At 39.8% G+C, this 16,590-nt stretch overlaps 1 protein-coding gene and 1 long non-coding RNA gene across 24 annotated transcripts in view; one reads left to right on the forward strand and one right to left on the reverse strand.

Annotated features, from left to right (window-relative positions):
* DCDC1 (doublecortin domain containing 1) overlaps positions 1 to 16,590 on the reverse strand; it is a 483,101-nt gene that overhangs the window by 12,929 nt on the left and 453,582 nt on the right. For 22 of the 23 annotated variants that reach the window (XM_077863438.1, XM_077863436.1, XM_077863432.1 and 19 more), the window contains one exon: positions 14,581 to 15,323. In XM_077863438.1, the coding sequence (XP_077719564.1) occupies positions 15,261 to 15,323 (63 nt within the window). In that variant the 3' untranslated portion in view covers positions 14,581 to 15,260. Of the gene's footprint in view, positions 1 to 6,661; positions 6,721 to 14,580; positions 15,324 to 16,590 lie in introns of those variants that run through there. The other variant, XM_077863419.1, reaches the window with a different exon arrangement.
* Positions 1,229 to 11,420, forward strand: LOC144292715 (uncharacterized). Its single transcript, XR_013360058.1, has 2 exons — positions 1,229 to 1,427; positions 9,804 to 11,420. It is a non-coding gene; the product is annotated as an uncharacterized LOC144292715 (long non-coding RNA).

Here is a 16,590-nt window from a genome sequence, read left to right on the forward strand (position 1 = left end):
TCATGGAAAACATGCTCCCTTGGAAACTGTTAGAGTAGTTGATGCCCTTCCTACACTCCTCAGGGCACATGTATGACATTTGTCCTGGATGCAGCTGGAATCCATCCTTTATGGCACAGTTTATCCCTTGATTCCATTGTCTGCTGGGAGATTGCCCAGATACTGAAAGTGTGCAAGCAATACTTTTCAATTACTGTGCATACGTTCTGACATGCTGTGTGGCCTTCACCAATTTGCTGTACAATCTGTCTTGATAGTACCCACAGAGCAGCCTTCTTGGTAGTGTGGATGAAGTAATTTCTCTTTTTTGTTGCCTATGACTCTTTTGGTAGGCTCAACTCATCAGAAGAGCTAGGCAGATCAGAATGTAGCAGAGAGAAGCCTGGGTGGTCTCCACTAAAAAGGGTGGGGATGAAATGGAGAAATGTGTATGGGGCCCCCATCATGTGCCTGGGCAAGTGGAAACTCCACTCAACCAAAGGAAGGATGTGTCTAGATCAGAGAAACTGAGCAACCAGATCAGCAGAAATGACTCTCCTCGGTGTACCTAGCATCCTTCTTCCCCTTAATGTGGTTGGTTAATTTCTCTTGGAGAATAATCACATTGTGAATGCTGACTATTTCCAAGCATTATGCTCAACACTTTAAATATACGACCTTACTTTTGGCTTTTGGCTCAAGGAAGCAAAGGTTTGTAATTGTCCTTGGTCATCTCAAACCCAGGTTCATCCGACACCAGCCGTCTCCACCATGCCACCTAACTTTGACCACAATGAGACCAAAATTGTATACCTGGGGTGTACCCCTGGGGATGTTGGTCTGCTCATGGCTCGATGATCAGCCTGCTAGGTCTATTTCCAAAAATATTGGCAATGACATTGCCTAGGCAATCAGTGACTGGAAAGGTCTGAGGATTACAGTGAAACTGACCATTCAAAGCAGATAGGCCCAGATGGAAGTGGTACCTTCTGCCTCTGCCCTGATTATCAAAGCCCTCAAAGACCCACCAAGAGATAGAAAGAAGCAGAAAAACATTAAGCACAGTGGACAAATCACTTTTGATGTGATTGTCGACATTGCCTGACAGAGGCAGCACACTGATCTTTAGCCAGAGAACTCTCTGGAACCATTAGAGATCCTGCAGAATGCCCAACCGGTGGGCTGCAATGTTGCTGGCTGCCATCCTCATGACACCATAGATGAATGACATCATCAGTGGTATAGCAGAATGCGCAGCTAGTTAAAAACCAGAAAGGAAAATATTTCAATAAAGGATCATTTGACAACCTAAATAAATAAATAACCTTAATTTAATCCCCATAATGATTTCATGAAGTTGATATAATTTTCTCTTTTTCAGATCTGAGAATCAATATTCAGGTCTAAGGATAGAAGCTGGTAGAAGCTGGAATTCAAACAAGGCCTTGGTGAGTCTAAATCCCATGCTCTCAATTACATTGCTATTCAATCTTGGTTTCTAGAAATAAAAAAATCTGTCCTCTTCTCTCTGTAGCTTGGCATGGTTCCTCAATAAGCCAAGGATGCGCAAACAGCCTCAGGAAAAGAGAGGCAGGGTATTTGGTTACTTCTTACAGCTTTGAATGCTTAATGATATATAATTTTCTTATTAAGTTTCTATAAACCTATATTGCTTCGAGACAAAGTTATTTCTCCCTATTCTGATCCATCTCATGTATCACCACCAGAAGAGTCTGGTCTAGTTACTTTTCTGCCTGGGAACCAACTAATACCCCCTAGTTACCCCCAGGGCAATGGCCACAATTGGCTGTCCAAAGCTGGCCACGCACGCCCTGCTTTTCCACGCTGACTTCCTATTGCTCTAGTCTCAGCCCTGGGGTTTCCACTGTACTCTGTGTATATCTACAGCAATCAGTATTTTAGACCAGACCAGGTCTCTTTTAAATATTTTCTGGGTCTGCATAGAATCTCACTTCAAGAAGGATTCTGTGCTTATATGAAGTTTGAAAAGTACTTCTGTTACTCAACTACACTCTAGTTCATTCACTTCAATGAATGAATCTCCTTACTCTACATTTTGGCTCAAGCTTGTCTTTCTCTTGAATTGCTCTTCCTTCCAACACTACCTTCTGATATCTTAGGAGTCCTTCAAGACCTGGTTGAAATGCCATTGCCTCCTTCTCCTTTATGTACTTCCATAGTTCTTTGCTTACACTGCTCTTATAGAACTTTTCACTTCAAACTTGTGGTGTGGCTATTCGGGTCCATCTCATCTTGTCTCTCCCACTTGATTCTTGATGTCCTATCATAGGGTTGGGCAGGTAAAGACCAGGTTCATATCTCCATTATATCTGTGTGCTACCTCGGCATCTACTGTTATGTTCTACACATTCCAGGCCCTTAATAAATATGTGCTGATTTGGACTTAACTGATATTGTAATTGGGTCTCATTTTAAGCAACGGCGTAGGTAAACTGATTGGTGAACACCATCTTTAGTTCTTGGAAGATATTATGGTTTAATTATGCTCCTCCTGCCAAAAATAAATAAATAAATAAAGATATGTTGGAGTCCTAACCTCCAGTATGTCAGAATATAACCTTATTTGGAGATAGGTCTTTATAAAAGCAACCAAGCTAAAACGAGGTCATTAGGATGGGCACTAATCAAAATGACTGGTGTCCTTATAAAAAGGGGAAATTTGAACACAGAGATGACGCTATAAAAAGGAAGATGATTTGTAGATATGGGGAGAAGATGGCCATCTACAAGGCAAGGTGGGAGACTTGAACAGACCATTCCCTTACAGCTCTCAGAAGGAATGACACCTTGATTTTAGATTTCCGGCATCTAGAACTGTGAGATAATACATTTCTCTTGTTTAAGCCATCCAGTGTATGGTACTTCGTTATGGCAGCCCTAGCAAGTAATATGGAAGCCAAGTGTTCTAGGAACTAACAGAAGTATCCTGTGTCTACCTTTTATAGTCCTTGCCTGATTCCAGTGGTAAGGCAGTAAGTGCTACATTCACTTCCTTCCTTCAGAGGATCTTTATCCAGGCTGAATAGTTCCAGATTTTATTGTGTTTTATTCTGTTTGTTTTTTATAGATACACTTTGGGACATTTCTTTCTTCAGCTGAAGATCTGTTGAGGGGCAGGCATGATACTAATGCTGGAAGATAGCTTGAAGTCACTCATGCTTTAGTTTTCTTTCTCCAAGTTTTCAAAATCCTTAAGCACAATAACAATGGCTTTCATTTTTCTTGTATCCTCACTAGCATTTCTCTATCTATATGGCACACAGTATGAGCACTGAAGTAGCAGTGATTCTCCACTTCCTCTGAATTCCACTGTGGAATGTCCATCCCTTCTGACCCTTATCACTCGCTAACTCTTTTTACAATTATGTGTGTTTGCATGTTTTATCTTTCCCTCTAGAACGTTCATTTCTGATGTTGAATCCATGCATGAACAAGATCTAGAACTCAGTAATAAATGCCAATTGGATGGAAAGATGAATGGATAAAAGGGGGTGGGGGAGAGGGCAGTGGCTAGACACCTAATCTTAGAAATAATAGAGGGTAAAACTTAGTCCAAAAAGGAAAAGGGAGGTGGATCATCATTCTTTGGTTCCTGATTTAAATACATGAAGCTGAGGTACGCCTGGGGCTCATTTATAATTATTTACAGCCACGATGTCAGAATTTAATGGACAGAACCTAAAGATATATGAAGGAACCTATGGAATATTCATTTTGGCTGTCACTGACTACCAAGGGCTTCTAAGAAAAGCCATTTAGATTAATAATAATAATAATAATAATAATAGCTAATGTTTATTGATCTCTTGCTATGGGCCAGCCACAATGCTAAAAGTTTTTATACATCATTTCATTTAATCCTCCCAACAACCCTTTAAGATAGATGATATATTAAAGAACATTGCTTCATGAAATGTTAAATACTCAAGGTTCCAAGACAGGAAGTGGTGGAGCTGGGATTCCAATTCAGTTGGTACAATGCCAGAGCCTAAGCTTATGACCTCTGCTACAAAGACGCATTTATAAAATGTCCTTGCCAGAAAGCAGACGAAAGCTTTAGTCCTGTTTGCAAGGTTGTCTTTTGTGACAAAAATTATGAAAAACTTTTGTTGTACTATGAATGCTGTTTTGTTGTACAGTGTATACTATTTCCTGTGTATCCATCTGTATCTAATTAAAGAAAGATGAGGAGATATACTGATAAGGATACCTTGGTAAGAGTAAAATACCAAATGTTTCAATGTGAGTTTGGTTCTTCATATCTACTGGTGGTCAATAAATGTTAATTTAATTGAATGCATTCGATTTTGCCTGAACAGCCAAGAGTTATTTCTGGATGGCAGCTTTTAGATGCTATTTGCTCCTAGTGGTGATTTAAAGCAAAAGGCCAGCATCATTATCATAATAGAGACTGGAATCTGTGGAAATACAGGGAAAGGAGGGTCACTTTGAGTTGTATGTTATGGAGTGGCCCTTGCAAACATATCAAGGCTTTTAGCTTTGAAGTCATGCATTCTTTTTTGTTTATTCAGCGAATGTTTTTTTTTGGAGTACCAGGCGCTGTAGTGCACCCCCTGGGTCCAAATCTAGTGGTTAAACAGGACGGCGAGGTTCTCTGTCCCCACCAAACTTATAGTCTTGAAAGAATGTTTGAAGGGAATTCCAAATTTGGTCTGTTTCAAGCTGAACCAATGCTGAATATATAATGGGAGAGAGGGAGACAAGTATTAAACGACAGGCAATTGTCATCCTGTGTAGGGAGAGGGCAATGATGGCCAAAATATAGTGCCATGGGATCACTTGTGAGAAGCAACTTGCCCACAACCAGGAAGACAAGAAAGACCATAAATTCTAGTATCTTTGGGATGCTTGGGTGGCTCAGTGGTTTAACACCTGCCTTTGGCCCAGGATGTGATCCTGGAGTCCCGGGATCAAGTCCCACATCGGGCTCCCTGCATGGAGCCTGCCTCTCCCTCTGCCTGTGTTTCTGCCTCTCTCTCTCTCTCTGTCATGAATAAAAAAATAAAATATTTAAAAAAATTCTAGGATCTTTGAGTAAAAATTCTGAGGAACTGAATTTTTTAAATGAAAATGAAATTTTACTTAATAAAGCATATGGCTATTAAAGGTACTTTTATTAAGTTTGAGAGATGACTGAAGACTTTAAAAATGTCCTCTTGGCCAAATGGCTTGTTATCCAAATAGGGAAAGGGCCACTGCTGGGACACTCACATTAATTAAGGTGCCACCACCACCAGAGGAGAAATTGTGCCTCTTCATCCAAAGGAGTGTTTCCTGAGCCCAGAAATGCTGAATGCTAGAAGAAGGCATTACTGTGTTTCTAAATCTGGCCTAAATGACACCAGATAGTCTGTTCATTGTTTATTTAGATGCCTTTGGTGTCACAGGTTCTGCTGGTGTATATATCTTTTAATCCCACCTCACAGCGATGGGAGTTAAGGAGTTATCTCCCTAGCAACTTTTTCATCCTTGGCTGCAGTTTCAGAAGAGTGCGCTCCATCAGAAAGAGCAGTGGGATTCTATTAGAACATCTCTTCTCTAAGACAAAAACGTAGTTCCCTTGCCACCGTATCTTCCAGTTCACAAATGCTGAGAGTTTCAAAAATACTACAACCATACAGCTCAATGCAATTTTTAAAACCTATTTTTAAAACAGTAGAGTGAATTCATCTCCAATGCAGAGATCCAGCTTTCTGTGTGTTGAGATGCCACCTAGTGGACTACGTTGCATACAAAAAGTAACACTAAGCCTCTATGAGTTAGTCTAGCATTTTCTTCCTAAAATTTGAAGTCCAAGTGACAAATCTTCTAAGCTAGTGAAATCTCTAGAATTAAAAAGGTAACATTATATATTAAGCATAGGTTCAGCTTCAAATGGACCGAATTTGGAATTCTCTTCAAACATTCTATCAAGTAAGATCTAAAAGGGAAATATCAGAAAATATCTGCATCAAAGGGACTGACTGGTTTTGAGCTATCACTGGTGGTAGTGGAAAGAAAAGATGATGCAAAAGAAAAGTAGCCTATTTTATCTAAGATGACTAAGAATTGGGGCAAACAGAAAAAAAAAAAAACCCTGACTTCAGAACTCAAAGCAGTTAACAATTTTAAAGATACATTATGTTTCACAACCTCTTACAGGATTAGGCATTTTTAATGCACCTCTGTGTTCAGTGAGGGCTGATTTTCAAAGAAGCCTAATGGACTACTAGTGCTGAGCACGAAGCTAGGGAATGAGACACAATAATGAGCAAAACTACCCCAAGGAAACAGAAAGATATTTCAGAATTTTCTGGATTTTTCCACTTAATTTTATAGCTAGGATTATATCACTATTTCACCCCTATTTTCTTTGGTGCAATCTTAACAGAAAGGATTATTCTGTTACTAGAGGCCAAAGAGAACTCTAGTGAGATGATTTGAGATCACTGACTTTCCAGAATTCCGGCACTCTTAGGAGAGTTGTTGCATTTATGGCAATAAACTTGTTGAAGTGGTTCGATTTTTTTTTTTTTTTTTTTTTTTTTTTTTTACTAAAGATCAGATAAATCTTACCATTTTGCTACCGTGGGGCTTTGGGAGAATTATTTGTACTCACCTGGGGTTGGCTGAGACTCACCTTTCATGGAGTGCCCCAATCATTTCCATAAGGCCCAGACATCAAGGAGTTGAAAGGGCCTAGGATAATAGAAAGAACCATTGTCCACCATATCGAAAATTCAGTGCACACCCTAATTCAGATGATTCTCTAGGATGATGTGAATGGAGGCGGAGAATCTAGGTGGGGGGGCTGAGCTGAACTTCCTGCTTTTCCATCCCCTTGGTTGAAAACTCTCCTTTGGAAAATAATATCAAAACTCCCCAGAAATCAAAACCTAAAGAGCAACCTGAGGCTTTGAGTAGAAAAGAGTTAATAGAAGGAGGCATGATACTTCCCACTCTTCCACAACCTTCGCTTAGCTTTGATAGACTCTTAGTTTTAGGATCCAACAGTTTAATCTCTATCACAGATGTTTGTGAATGTATGCACAATGCAAATGGAATGTACTAGTAATTAGAGCCTTTCTACTGCAGATTGTCCAACAGGTCGTTAAAGATTGGTGAAATCTTGACTACAACAGATCAGGAGAAATGGCAAAAAAAAAAAAAAATGCTCATAGAGTGTTTTGTTAAATTGAGAAGTATAGTGAAGTGGATAGAGCAGAGCTCTGGGTTCAGGGACAACCAGGTTCGGATCTCATCACTACCACTTAGTGGTGGGAGTTTTGGGTGAGCGACTTAGCCTCTTAGAACCTCATCCTCCTCATCTGTAAAAGGAGATAATAACAGGACCCCTGAAAGAGCTCTTGTAAGTATTAAGTTAAATATTTTAAGTGCTTATCACAATGCCTGGCATATGGTGAGTTATAAATTTAGCTTAGTTAGCTGTTATTATTATGACTTCAATAATCATTTGATATTTAGCTCTATTAGTGAAATTCACTTGGATAATGCTTGACTGCTGCATTCAATAAGGGCTATGCTATGATAAATGAGAGAGAATTCCAAGAAGTTTTGACCAGCTGGATCATGAAATTATGTTTCCCAAGGTCTATGTGAAAGTTACAGCTTTGCAGTAGCGTCATAACGGACTTCATTGAAGAGCCTGTCATGTGGAAGAAGGTTTAGGCTTGTTCCTTGCAGCCTCAGACGTAGGACTAATCAGAGTGAATACAAATTCTGAGCATATATATTTCAGGTCAATACAAGAAAGAATTTTCCAGGGCAGCCCGGGTGGCTCAGCAGTTCAGTGCCGCCTGCAGCCCAGGGTGTGATCCTGGAGACCCGGGATCGAGTCCCACATCGGGCTCCCTGCATGGAGCCTGCTTCTTCCTCTGCCTGTGTCTCTACGTCTTTCTCTCTCTTTCTCTGTCTCTCATGAATAAATAAATAAAATCTTAAAAAGAAAGAAAGAAAGAATTCTCCTTGGAATGTGCTGTCTGGGAAGGTGATAAATTTCCTGTCTGTGGAGGTGCTTAAATCTGGATGACCAGTTGTCATGGATATTGTTTGTGGGGGAGAGGGCTACATTCTGAGCACTTAGATGAGGATCTCGATTAGGAGTTTGTCCAAACCTCTTTCAAGTCTGAAATTCTCTCATTCTAGGAGAGAGAAAAGAAACATAAGAAAGAAGTAATAAAGGTCAGAGACGGAGGGAGGCAGCCATCCTTGTTTCTTCCTTTTTCTCCTTTTCTTTGTGTGATGTGGGATTTAGTGATGGCCTCCACTAGCCCCTAAAACACCTTTATAAATTATAAAATGGAATCCAATGGTGTCCCCACTGGGCTACTGCAATACCACAGTCGCAGGGAACAGCAAAGATGGCAGTGTCTTCATGAAAATTATAAGAAAGCTCCTCTTCAGGACTGCCTGGGTGACACAGTTGGTTAAATGGCTGACTCTTGGTTTTGGCTCAGGTCCTGATCTCAGGGTCATGAGATCAAGTCCCGAGTCAGGCTCTGCACTCTGTGTGGAGTCTGCTTGGGATTTTCTTTCCTTCTCCCTCTGCCACCGCCTCCCTCTCTCAAATATATAAAATTTATTTATTTTTTTAAAAAGGAAGGGGCCTCTTCCTTTTGGCTGCCGTGTGTTGAGAAGAGCGAAGACTGACTTTCAGCCCCCACTTGCCTTCCCAGCCGAGCACTCCTGTGTGGTTAAATACTCTGCACAATGTATACAGCAATCTAAGCTTTAACTTTCTGACCTTTTTGGGGTGTGTGTGCATGTATACGTGTGATCACCAATTTGCACTGAGTGAATCTGCAAGGGAAAGTAGTGCCCAGGCTTTATCTCCAACATCTCCTTCCCTAAGACTTCCCAAGTAGATTGCAGAACGGGTGACAATGCTCCAAGAAGAGACCAATTTCATACATACACACTTGGATTTTTTATTTATTTATTTATTTATTTATTTATTTATTTATTTATTCCCAAGTGCGGGGCACTTCAAGAACTGGGTTTATAATCATTCTGCTAATCGGCCTTACTGACTTATACCTAGTGAGCACTTGCTCAACATTTCTTCAAATAATGAAATAGTCATGAGAAATCAAATAGCAGGAAGTTGAGAAAACTCATGTATTTGCAAATTATCAACTCACTTTGGGAAAAGACTTAAAATTCAGCCCATTTACAAAACATTTGGTATTTAGGTGTTACCATCAGGGCTCCACGTTTCCCTCTGTTCTTGGTGCATGGGGGTAGCCATGCTATCCCAGCTGGGTCTTTCCTGCCTGTTAAATATCTACTGGACTGAGCACTCTCCAAGCTCCCAGCAAGTTCATTAGTTACCTGAAAATACCTACCTCATCTGTCATCAACACTCAAATGGCCTGCGGGATTTTTCATTTCCACTCCATTTTCCAAACCCTTTCTAGCATTTACCTCCCACATCTGGAATCAATCCTGACCAGAAGCAAAATGCTGAACGGTTGGGCTCCTCCCAGGGCTGCTTTTCTCCCGAGGAGTGACAAGAATATGTTGTGTATGAATTAGCCATTCTCTTCTAGAGGAAACTGCCACGGCAGAGGCAGCTTTCCTGCATTCTAATTTGCTCCCATACCCGCTCTGTCTTTACTTGTTTAAGCAAAATATTTAGTTTAACATTTGCAGTCATTAGAGCCTGAAAGCACCAAATTTTAAAACTAGATTTATTTGAGTTGTAAATTGTGAGAATCCTTTAAAAATACCTCAGCTCATTATCCTTTTATCTGTCTCTGTAGAAAAGATTTGAGACAGAGGCTTAAGAAAACATCTCTGACTTTCAAGTCTCCTGCTGCTGCCCTGACACTGTTGCTGTCTGTCCCATACCCATTCTAGAGAGAGAGAGAGAGAGAGAGAGAGAGAAACAACAACAAAAAACGGTCAGTTTGCCAATTACAAGGAATTCAATTTCAAGAGTGACTTAAACATTCGATTTTATGCTGTTTTTTTTCCTTTTCTAGGTAGTCTGGAGGCCAACTTCATAGATCTGTAGAACTGCTTTCAGGGGACAAATGTCAGATCCTCACGAAGGAACAATAGTTAATTTAAATTTTTCTTTCTTTTTGGGGAAAGGAGGGTGGGACTGAATAGGAAAGGTGACCTCAGGAGACGAAATTCCAGACATCTTTCTCTGGGAATATCTTCATGGAAAAAAAAAAAAATTAGTAATAATAAACACTGCTCTCTGACAGCCTCTAGGAGAGAGTATGTGTGTGTAGATGAAAAAAGTCCATCTCTTGATTAGGAAAACTACATTATTTTAGTAATACAGCACATATTAATTTCAAATAAACGATAGCTTTCTGTTTTGTAGTGCTAAGAGGAAGCACAGTAAGAAAACTCCCAAGATGTAGCCCTCAGCACCTGCAGGGAGATTATCTATGCTAATGAAGTGAAATATTTCTATGGCTAATAGAAAGTTACAAAACAGAAGAGAGAAGATAATGAAAGGCAATCAGGAAGCTAGAAGAGGCCATGATTTAAGACAGTGCATCTAGACATTTTATTCGGCTTTCTTTAAGGTCAATAATTGAACCATGAAAAGATTTTTAAACAGACTCAGTTGTAAACAATTTTGAAGTGCCTACCCTATGCCAGTCACCGTGCTAAGTGCACGCTCAACTGTATGGCATCCACTGTGCAACCTAGCACATGCGCTAGGCACGGTGGGGAATGCAAATGAACCACCAGACCTTTTTTACTCAATTGGGCCACGCAATGGTGAAACTCCTGAGAAAGCAAATCCAACCTCCGGATCCAGGGAACAAAAACAATGTGAACAGTAAGCTCTTTGAAAAGAAAACTGCTTCCCTATGGTAGAAAATAAGGGGGAAGGGGGCCCATGCAGGGAGCCCAGCAAGCAGGGAAGGTGGGCCCTAGGGAGTGTGATATTACACAGGAACATAATGGGGTTGACTGCATACTTGTCTAATTACTGGAGCTATTAAAATCTCTATAATTTAGATTCAGGCAAAAAAAAAAAAAAAAAAACGGGCTTGTATAAATGCACACACATGCTCCTGATTGAATTTTATGAATCCACCCCTCTTGATTCTAAAAGGACACCATCCTGCTGTGTACATGTGGCTGCTAAACCTGAGTGACCTTCTCCCCCTGGCCCTGCCCCTGCCCCCCAGACTAGTGTACTCTGTTACTGTAATAAGCAGTTAGGTTAGATAAGGCGACGGGTGATGGGATCATCTGTGTTGAAGCCGAATTATAATGCCTCGGTCAACGGATTTAATCTAAACCAAATGCTTTGGGATTCTGTAAGCCCAGGGAACAGAAGAAAATATAAGTTTTATATTTGCCCAAGTTCAAACAGAGAGCAGACGGAGAGATTCCAGAAGCTCAGAGAGCGGTAGCAAAAAATATGTTGTTTCTCCTGTGTTCAATCAAAGGAATAAATAGGGTATACTTTGTTTGTGCTTCTTTTTTTTTCCTCTCTCTCTCCTGTGCATTTTGTTTTCTCTTGACACAAAGGAGGGTTAGCTATCTAATGCCAAACTGGACTTGATCAAACAAATACTTAGTAGGCACTCAATAAATAAATACTTCCTGAATGAGTGAATGGACAATGGTTAGTATAGGGCTTTAGTGCCCATGCTTTCAGCATTAGGCTTTGCTCTGCTCTTCCTTAGCTGTGAGACCTCAGGCAGTTTACTTGACATCAGTGCCTCAGTTTCCAGATCTGCAAAATGGAGCTAAAAATACTTTCGAGGACTAAACAGGTTAATAAATGCAAGGAACTAGCATAGTGCCTGATACATGGAGGGTAGCTTCCTAGCTAACATTTATTGCCTCTGGCAACTGTGTTCCTACCCATTGAACTACACTTCCCCTCTTGACAATCCTGGTGGCAATGGTGGGGGTGGTGGCAGTGATGACAATTTCCGGAGGCCCCAGGAGAGATAACATAACATTTCAAAAGATATCTCAAAATTTGTTACCCTCTGCCTCTGTCAGAAGCCAGTGTAACTAAAAGTTGAAAGGCTCCTGCTGAATGAGGTATTTCCATATTCAAGACACAGAGAGAATAGGTGAATTTCCCCAGATACACAGCTTGTTGAGGATAACAGGATTAATTCCTTATTTACTAACTCCAAGTCTACTGTTTTTTCCCCAAACTCTTTAAGAGTGCTTCCCAAAGTGGCAAATTACAGTTATTATCCTCTGCAAGCAATATTTTTTATATCACCATTCACTTATTTATTCACTCAACAAATATGTTTTGACAACTATGTGCATTTAAATATCAATTTGTCCAGCTAGTTTCTATCCATCTACCCAGTGTTCTTTCCTTCATGACGCTTATCACCAGTTGTTATCCTACTTATTTTTTTGTTTCCCTTTTTTATTGACCGTGTGCCTTCATGGAGTCAGTAAGGTCTATGAGAGCTAAGACTCTGTCATTCAACATTATGGCTCCAGCCCCCAAAACAATGTTAGCATATCACAGAAATTCCATAAATATATTACCCAAATAAATGATGCCAATTTCCTTTAGATCTGGGTTATTCCTTGCTTTTCGAATCCTTGAGTAAACCACAATCATATAAAGGTATGTTATCAGCAGCTCTTTAAAATAACTTTGCTAACTTTCAACTGAAGCATCTGTCTCCCCATCCCCTATGGCAGATCAGAAGGTCCCTTCTCCCCAGTTGACATGGATGTCATGTGACCCCTTCCCTACTGGCTACAGGGCCGTTCTGAAATGCCTTAGGTTGTACACATGGATTAAAGACAGCTTGCAATTTTCATGCATTGAGGCCTAGGATGTGGTGTCTCTCCCTTCTAGCATCCAAACACTCCCCTGCTTCATTTCAGCATCAAAATCATACAAAATATTATACAAAATAAAATAGTTGATTTTGAATTCTAAGTCTCTTTCCTTCCCCTACAATAGTATAATGGCACTTACTTCTTTTATATCTGCAAGAGATCATATGCCTAATTTAAAGACTAGTCCTTTCTTCAGGGGGAAAAAAAAAGGAAAAATGTTTTTCAGTGCTTTATCTCATCTGATTCTAAAAACAACTTTTGGGGGTTGAAGGAAATATTAGTATTCTCATTTCGCTGTTGAGAAAACAGATATGTCCCATGGGTAGTAAGCAGCACAGCCAGGCTTGAAAGGCGGCTCCTCATTTGATATTCAACAAAGATTTAATGAGCACCTACTGTGTTCCAGGCACCGTGCTGGGCTCTGGGAACAAAGCAGAGGACAGACTGAGCAGCTCCAGCGGGTGTCTTGGCCTCCTAAACCCAGTCCGTTTCAAATCTGAGTGCTCCAGCCAAGGACAGTGACGTTAAGTCAGAATCCAATATATTTTTCAGATCAAAACTTAACAGTTTTTAAGGATGTTTGTAAATAATACCTCAAAGAGAGTTAAAAGGCACTTTAACATCATTTCTGAGTGAGAGTCCACTTAGTTTTGACTACATTAGCTGAAGTATAGTTGTAACATGACTTGGAATAAAATAATCAGGGAGTTATCTGCAGGTTTGGAAACATCACCATCTTCTATGTAAGTGCACTAAGAGTGCAGCAGTGGGGACACTGCGAGTTCCAGTCCAGGGTACCCTGTTCCTCTGCGGCCAGGCAGCAGTGATTTCCAGGCAGGCTCCAGACATCGAGGCCACTCCATCACTCCTCTCCAGAGTTTCTGCTCAGGGCTGCGAGGCCCGCCAGTGTTCCCTATTATTCTCCTGACAGACAAAAGAGAAACAGCATGTATTCCCTTCTGTCTCTAAGAGTAGCAAGTAAAATGGCTTTGTGATTGTAAGAAATGTCGACTTAATTAGCTTTTTTCTTCCAGGTAATAAGTGTTTTCTCCAAGGAATGCCCCAAATTAACAACGCTGAAGTTTATATTTCCTTCCCTTTACCCATTTAAGATCCATAGATGCAAAAATCGTACTCAAAGATGATAAGAAATCTTCATGGTGTATTGTTTTTGAATGTAACAAGATAACACTACCACAGTGAACGTTAGCATTTGCTTCATCTGATCTGTATTTTGAAATCTTCCATTGAGAGGTAGGGATCCTATATCCCCTAAACCTTAAAGATGATCGAAATCAGAAATATCTTCCCTTATATCAGAAGTTCTTTACATGAAATTTCACAGATGTTTTGCAGGTAGGTCTGAGAACTCCATGAAATCATATGAAAAAAAAAAAAGTTTTGTTTTGTATGTGCATTTTGTAAGTTTACGGCTTTTTAAGAAAATCCTCAGAGGTAGTATATGGACCAAAACAGTTTGAGAACTCCTTTGCAAAGTCTACTGAGGTTTTAAATGTTGTCAATTTGTATATAAGTAATTTCACATCATTTTAAGATTGTTTTCGGGACATCTGGCTGGCTCAGTCAATAGAGCATATGACTTTTGATCTCGGGGTTGTGAATTCAAGCCCCACACTAGGTGTAGAAATTATTTAAGAATAAAATCTTTTTTAAAAAAGATGTATTTTTCAAATTTGTATTTTAACCCAAAATGTATAATCATCAAAGATATGCTTTAAGAATATAAGATGCCATCACATTTATTTCATTTGTGCAATTTTGAGAAGTGTTTCTTGCCTCTGAAAAGCAGAAAGGACTATCCAACTATAATTCGGTTTAATTTGACTCTGAGGATGTAGCTCCTGAACAGCTGACTGAAATGAAATTCTATAAAGCAGATCCTCTATTCCCACTGTACTGTCGTAACTTCAGTTTGTGGTCCAGCACAAGAGTGGGAGATGGCTGCACCCCACCTCCCCATAACATTGCTCTGGCAGTGGGACTGCTGGGCATTATTGCTGAGTCCTTGTGGGCAGAGCCTTGTCCCAAGTAAATAAAAAACAAGGGTCTCTACACTCCAGGCACTTTCCATCTAGTTGGGGAGACAAAACATGTGTCCAATATGTTATGCAACTTTTTCCAACAGGTCTCTCTATAGACTGGAAAAACTAGACAATATATACAAGATTTTACTAGAATATAAAGTCTCTGTGGCTAATGCTGCCTTTGATTATGATATGTCCTCTTATTACTTTGTAGATAATTTGTAGCTGATTTATCAGCGTTGGTAATTCTTCAAAATCAGTGAAAAATCCAGTTATTTTGAAAGATAAATGTTAGGACTACTTTTCTAAGTGAACCACACAAATTTCTTTTGTAGAAGAGGATTTTCCTAAATTCGAGTCTTCAACATTCTAAATAATTGACCTTTCCATCATAGTCTTCTGTTTACAAATAGGTGAAGAAAGTTTTCTTTCCTATAAGATAGAAAAACAGAAATATATATATATATATATGTATACATACATACACTTATTTATATACACAGACATATATATATATATGAAGTTCAGTAGAAGTTGCTATCTTGAAAATATTTATCAGAATAGGTACATTAAAACTTGATAAGGTTTGTAAAATTTATAGAGGCATTCCCTTCAAGGCCTGATGTGAGTTATGAAATCTAATTTTGTTTTCATAGCTCTGTGATAAAATTTTATCAATGTTATAAAAAGGGGTCTTTACTAAGACTGACCGGAAATCTGAACTATCTGGCCAGGCAATAAAAACACATTCCTTAGCTGCAAAGTGTCAGACAAGCAAGGTGTAACTGAAATTGATCGATAAGTCTTCCTTTTACAGTTGAGTGCATTCACTTTACCTCATAGGATAATAGTTTTTTTTTTAATGGTTTTTCCATTAATATCAGACTTCAATGTTAGTAAGAAACAAGAAAGACATAAAAGGGAGAGAGACATGCCATCAAGAAAGAATGTTGCAGTCTTTAATGGTAGAGCACTTGAGCTCAGAGGAAGTGCTTGTGTGGGTGAGGGGTGGGACTTTTGTTTCAGACTGTTATGGGTTGAATTGTGTCCCCTTCCCCCCCCAAATTCATATATCAAAGTCCTAGCCCTCAGTATCTCAGAATGTGTTGTTATTTGGAAATATGGTCTTTGCAGATGTATTTAAGATGAGGTCATAGTGGGTAGGGTGGACCCCTAAACCAATATGGCTGATGTCTTTATAAAGGAGGGACATTTGGTCACAGGCACACAGGGACAATGTCATGTGAAGATGAAGGCAGAGATTGGGGTCATGATTGTACAAGCCAAGAAACAGCAAAGATTGTCTGGAAACCACCAAACAGATCATTCCGTTATATCCTAGAGAGGGAACCAAATCTACTGCCAGCTTGATCTTGGACTTCTAGCTTCTAGAATTAGTTGTTATGGTAGTACTAGCAACTAATACATGGGTGAATAGAGCCACTGAGGTAGAGAAGTAAGACCCCAGATGACTTGTGTCCTGAAGAGTAGGTGACGGCGACTCTCATGCAAATGGCAGTGCCCCTCCCACTGTAGGTTGGTCATCCAGACGTAGTTCACTTTGCCTAACTCAGGTGTCATCAGGAAAATCTTCCAAACAGGCAGTGACTAAACCACGACTCCCTTGAAGGCATTCAGTAATCTCACTTTCAGAATTACTGATACCAGTAACCTGAAATTTTTACAAGCTTTGAGATTC

Source organism: Canis aureus, chromosome 21, assembly GCF_053574225.1.
Source record: "Canis aureus isolate CA01 chromosome 21, VMU_Caureus_v.1.0, whole genome shotgun sequence".
NCBI classification, from domain to species: Eukaryota; Metazoa; Chordata; class Mammalia; order Carnivora; family Canidae; genus Canis; species Canis aureus.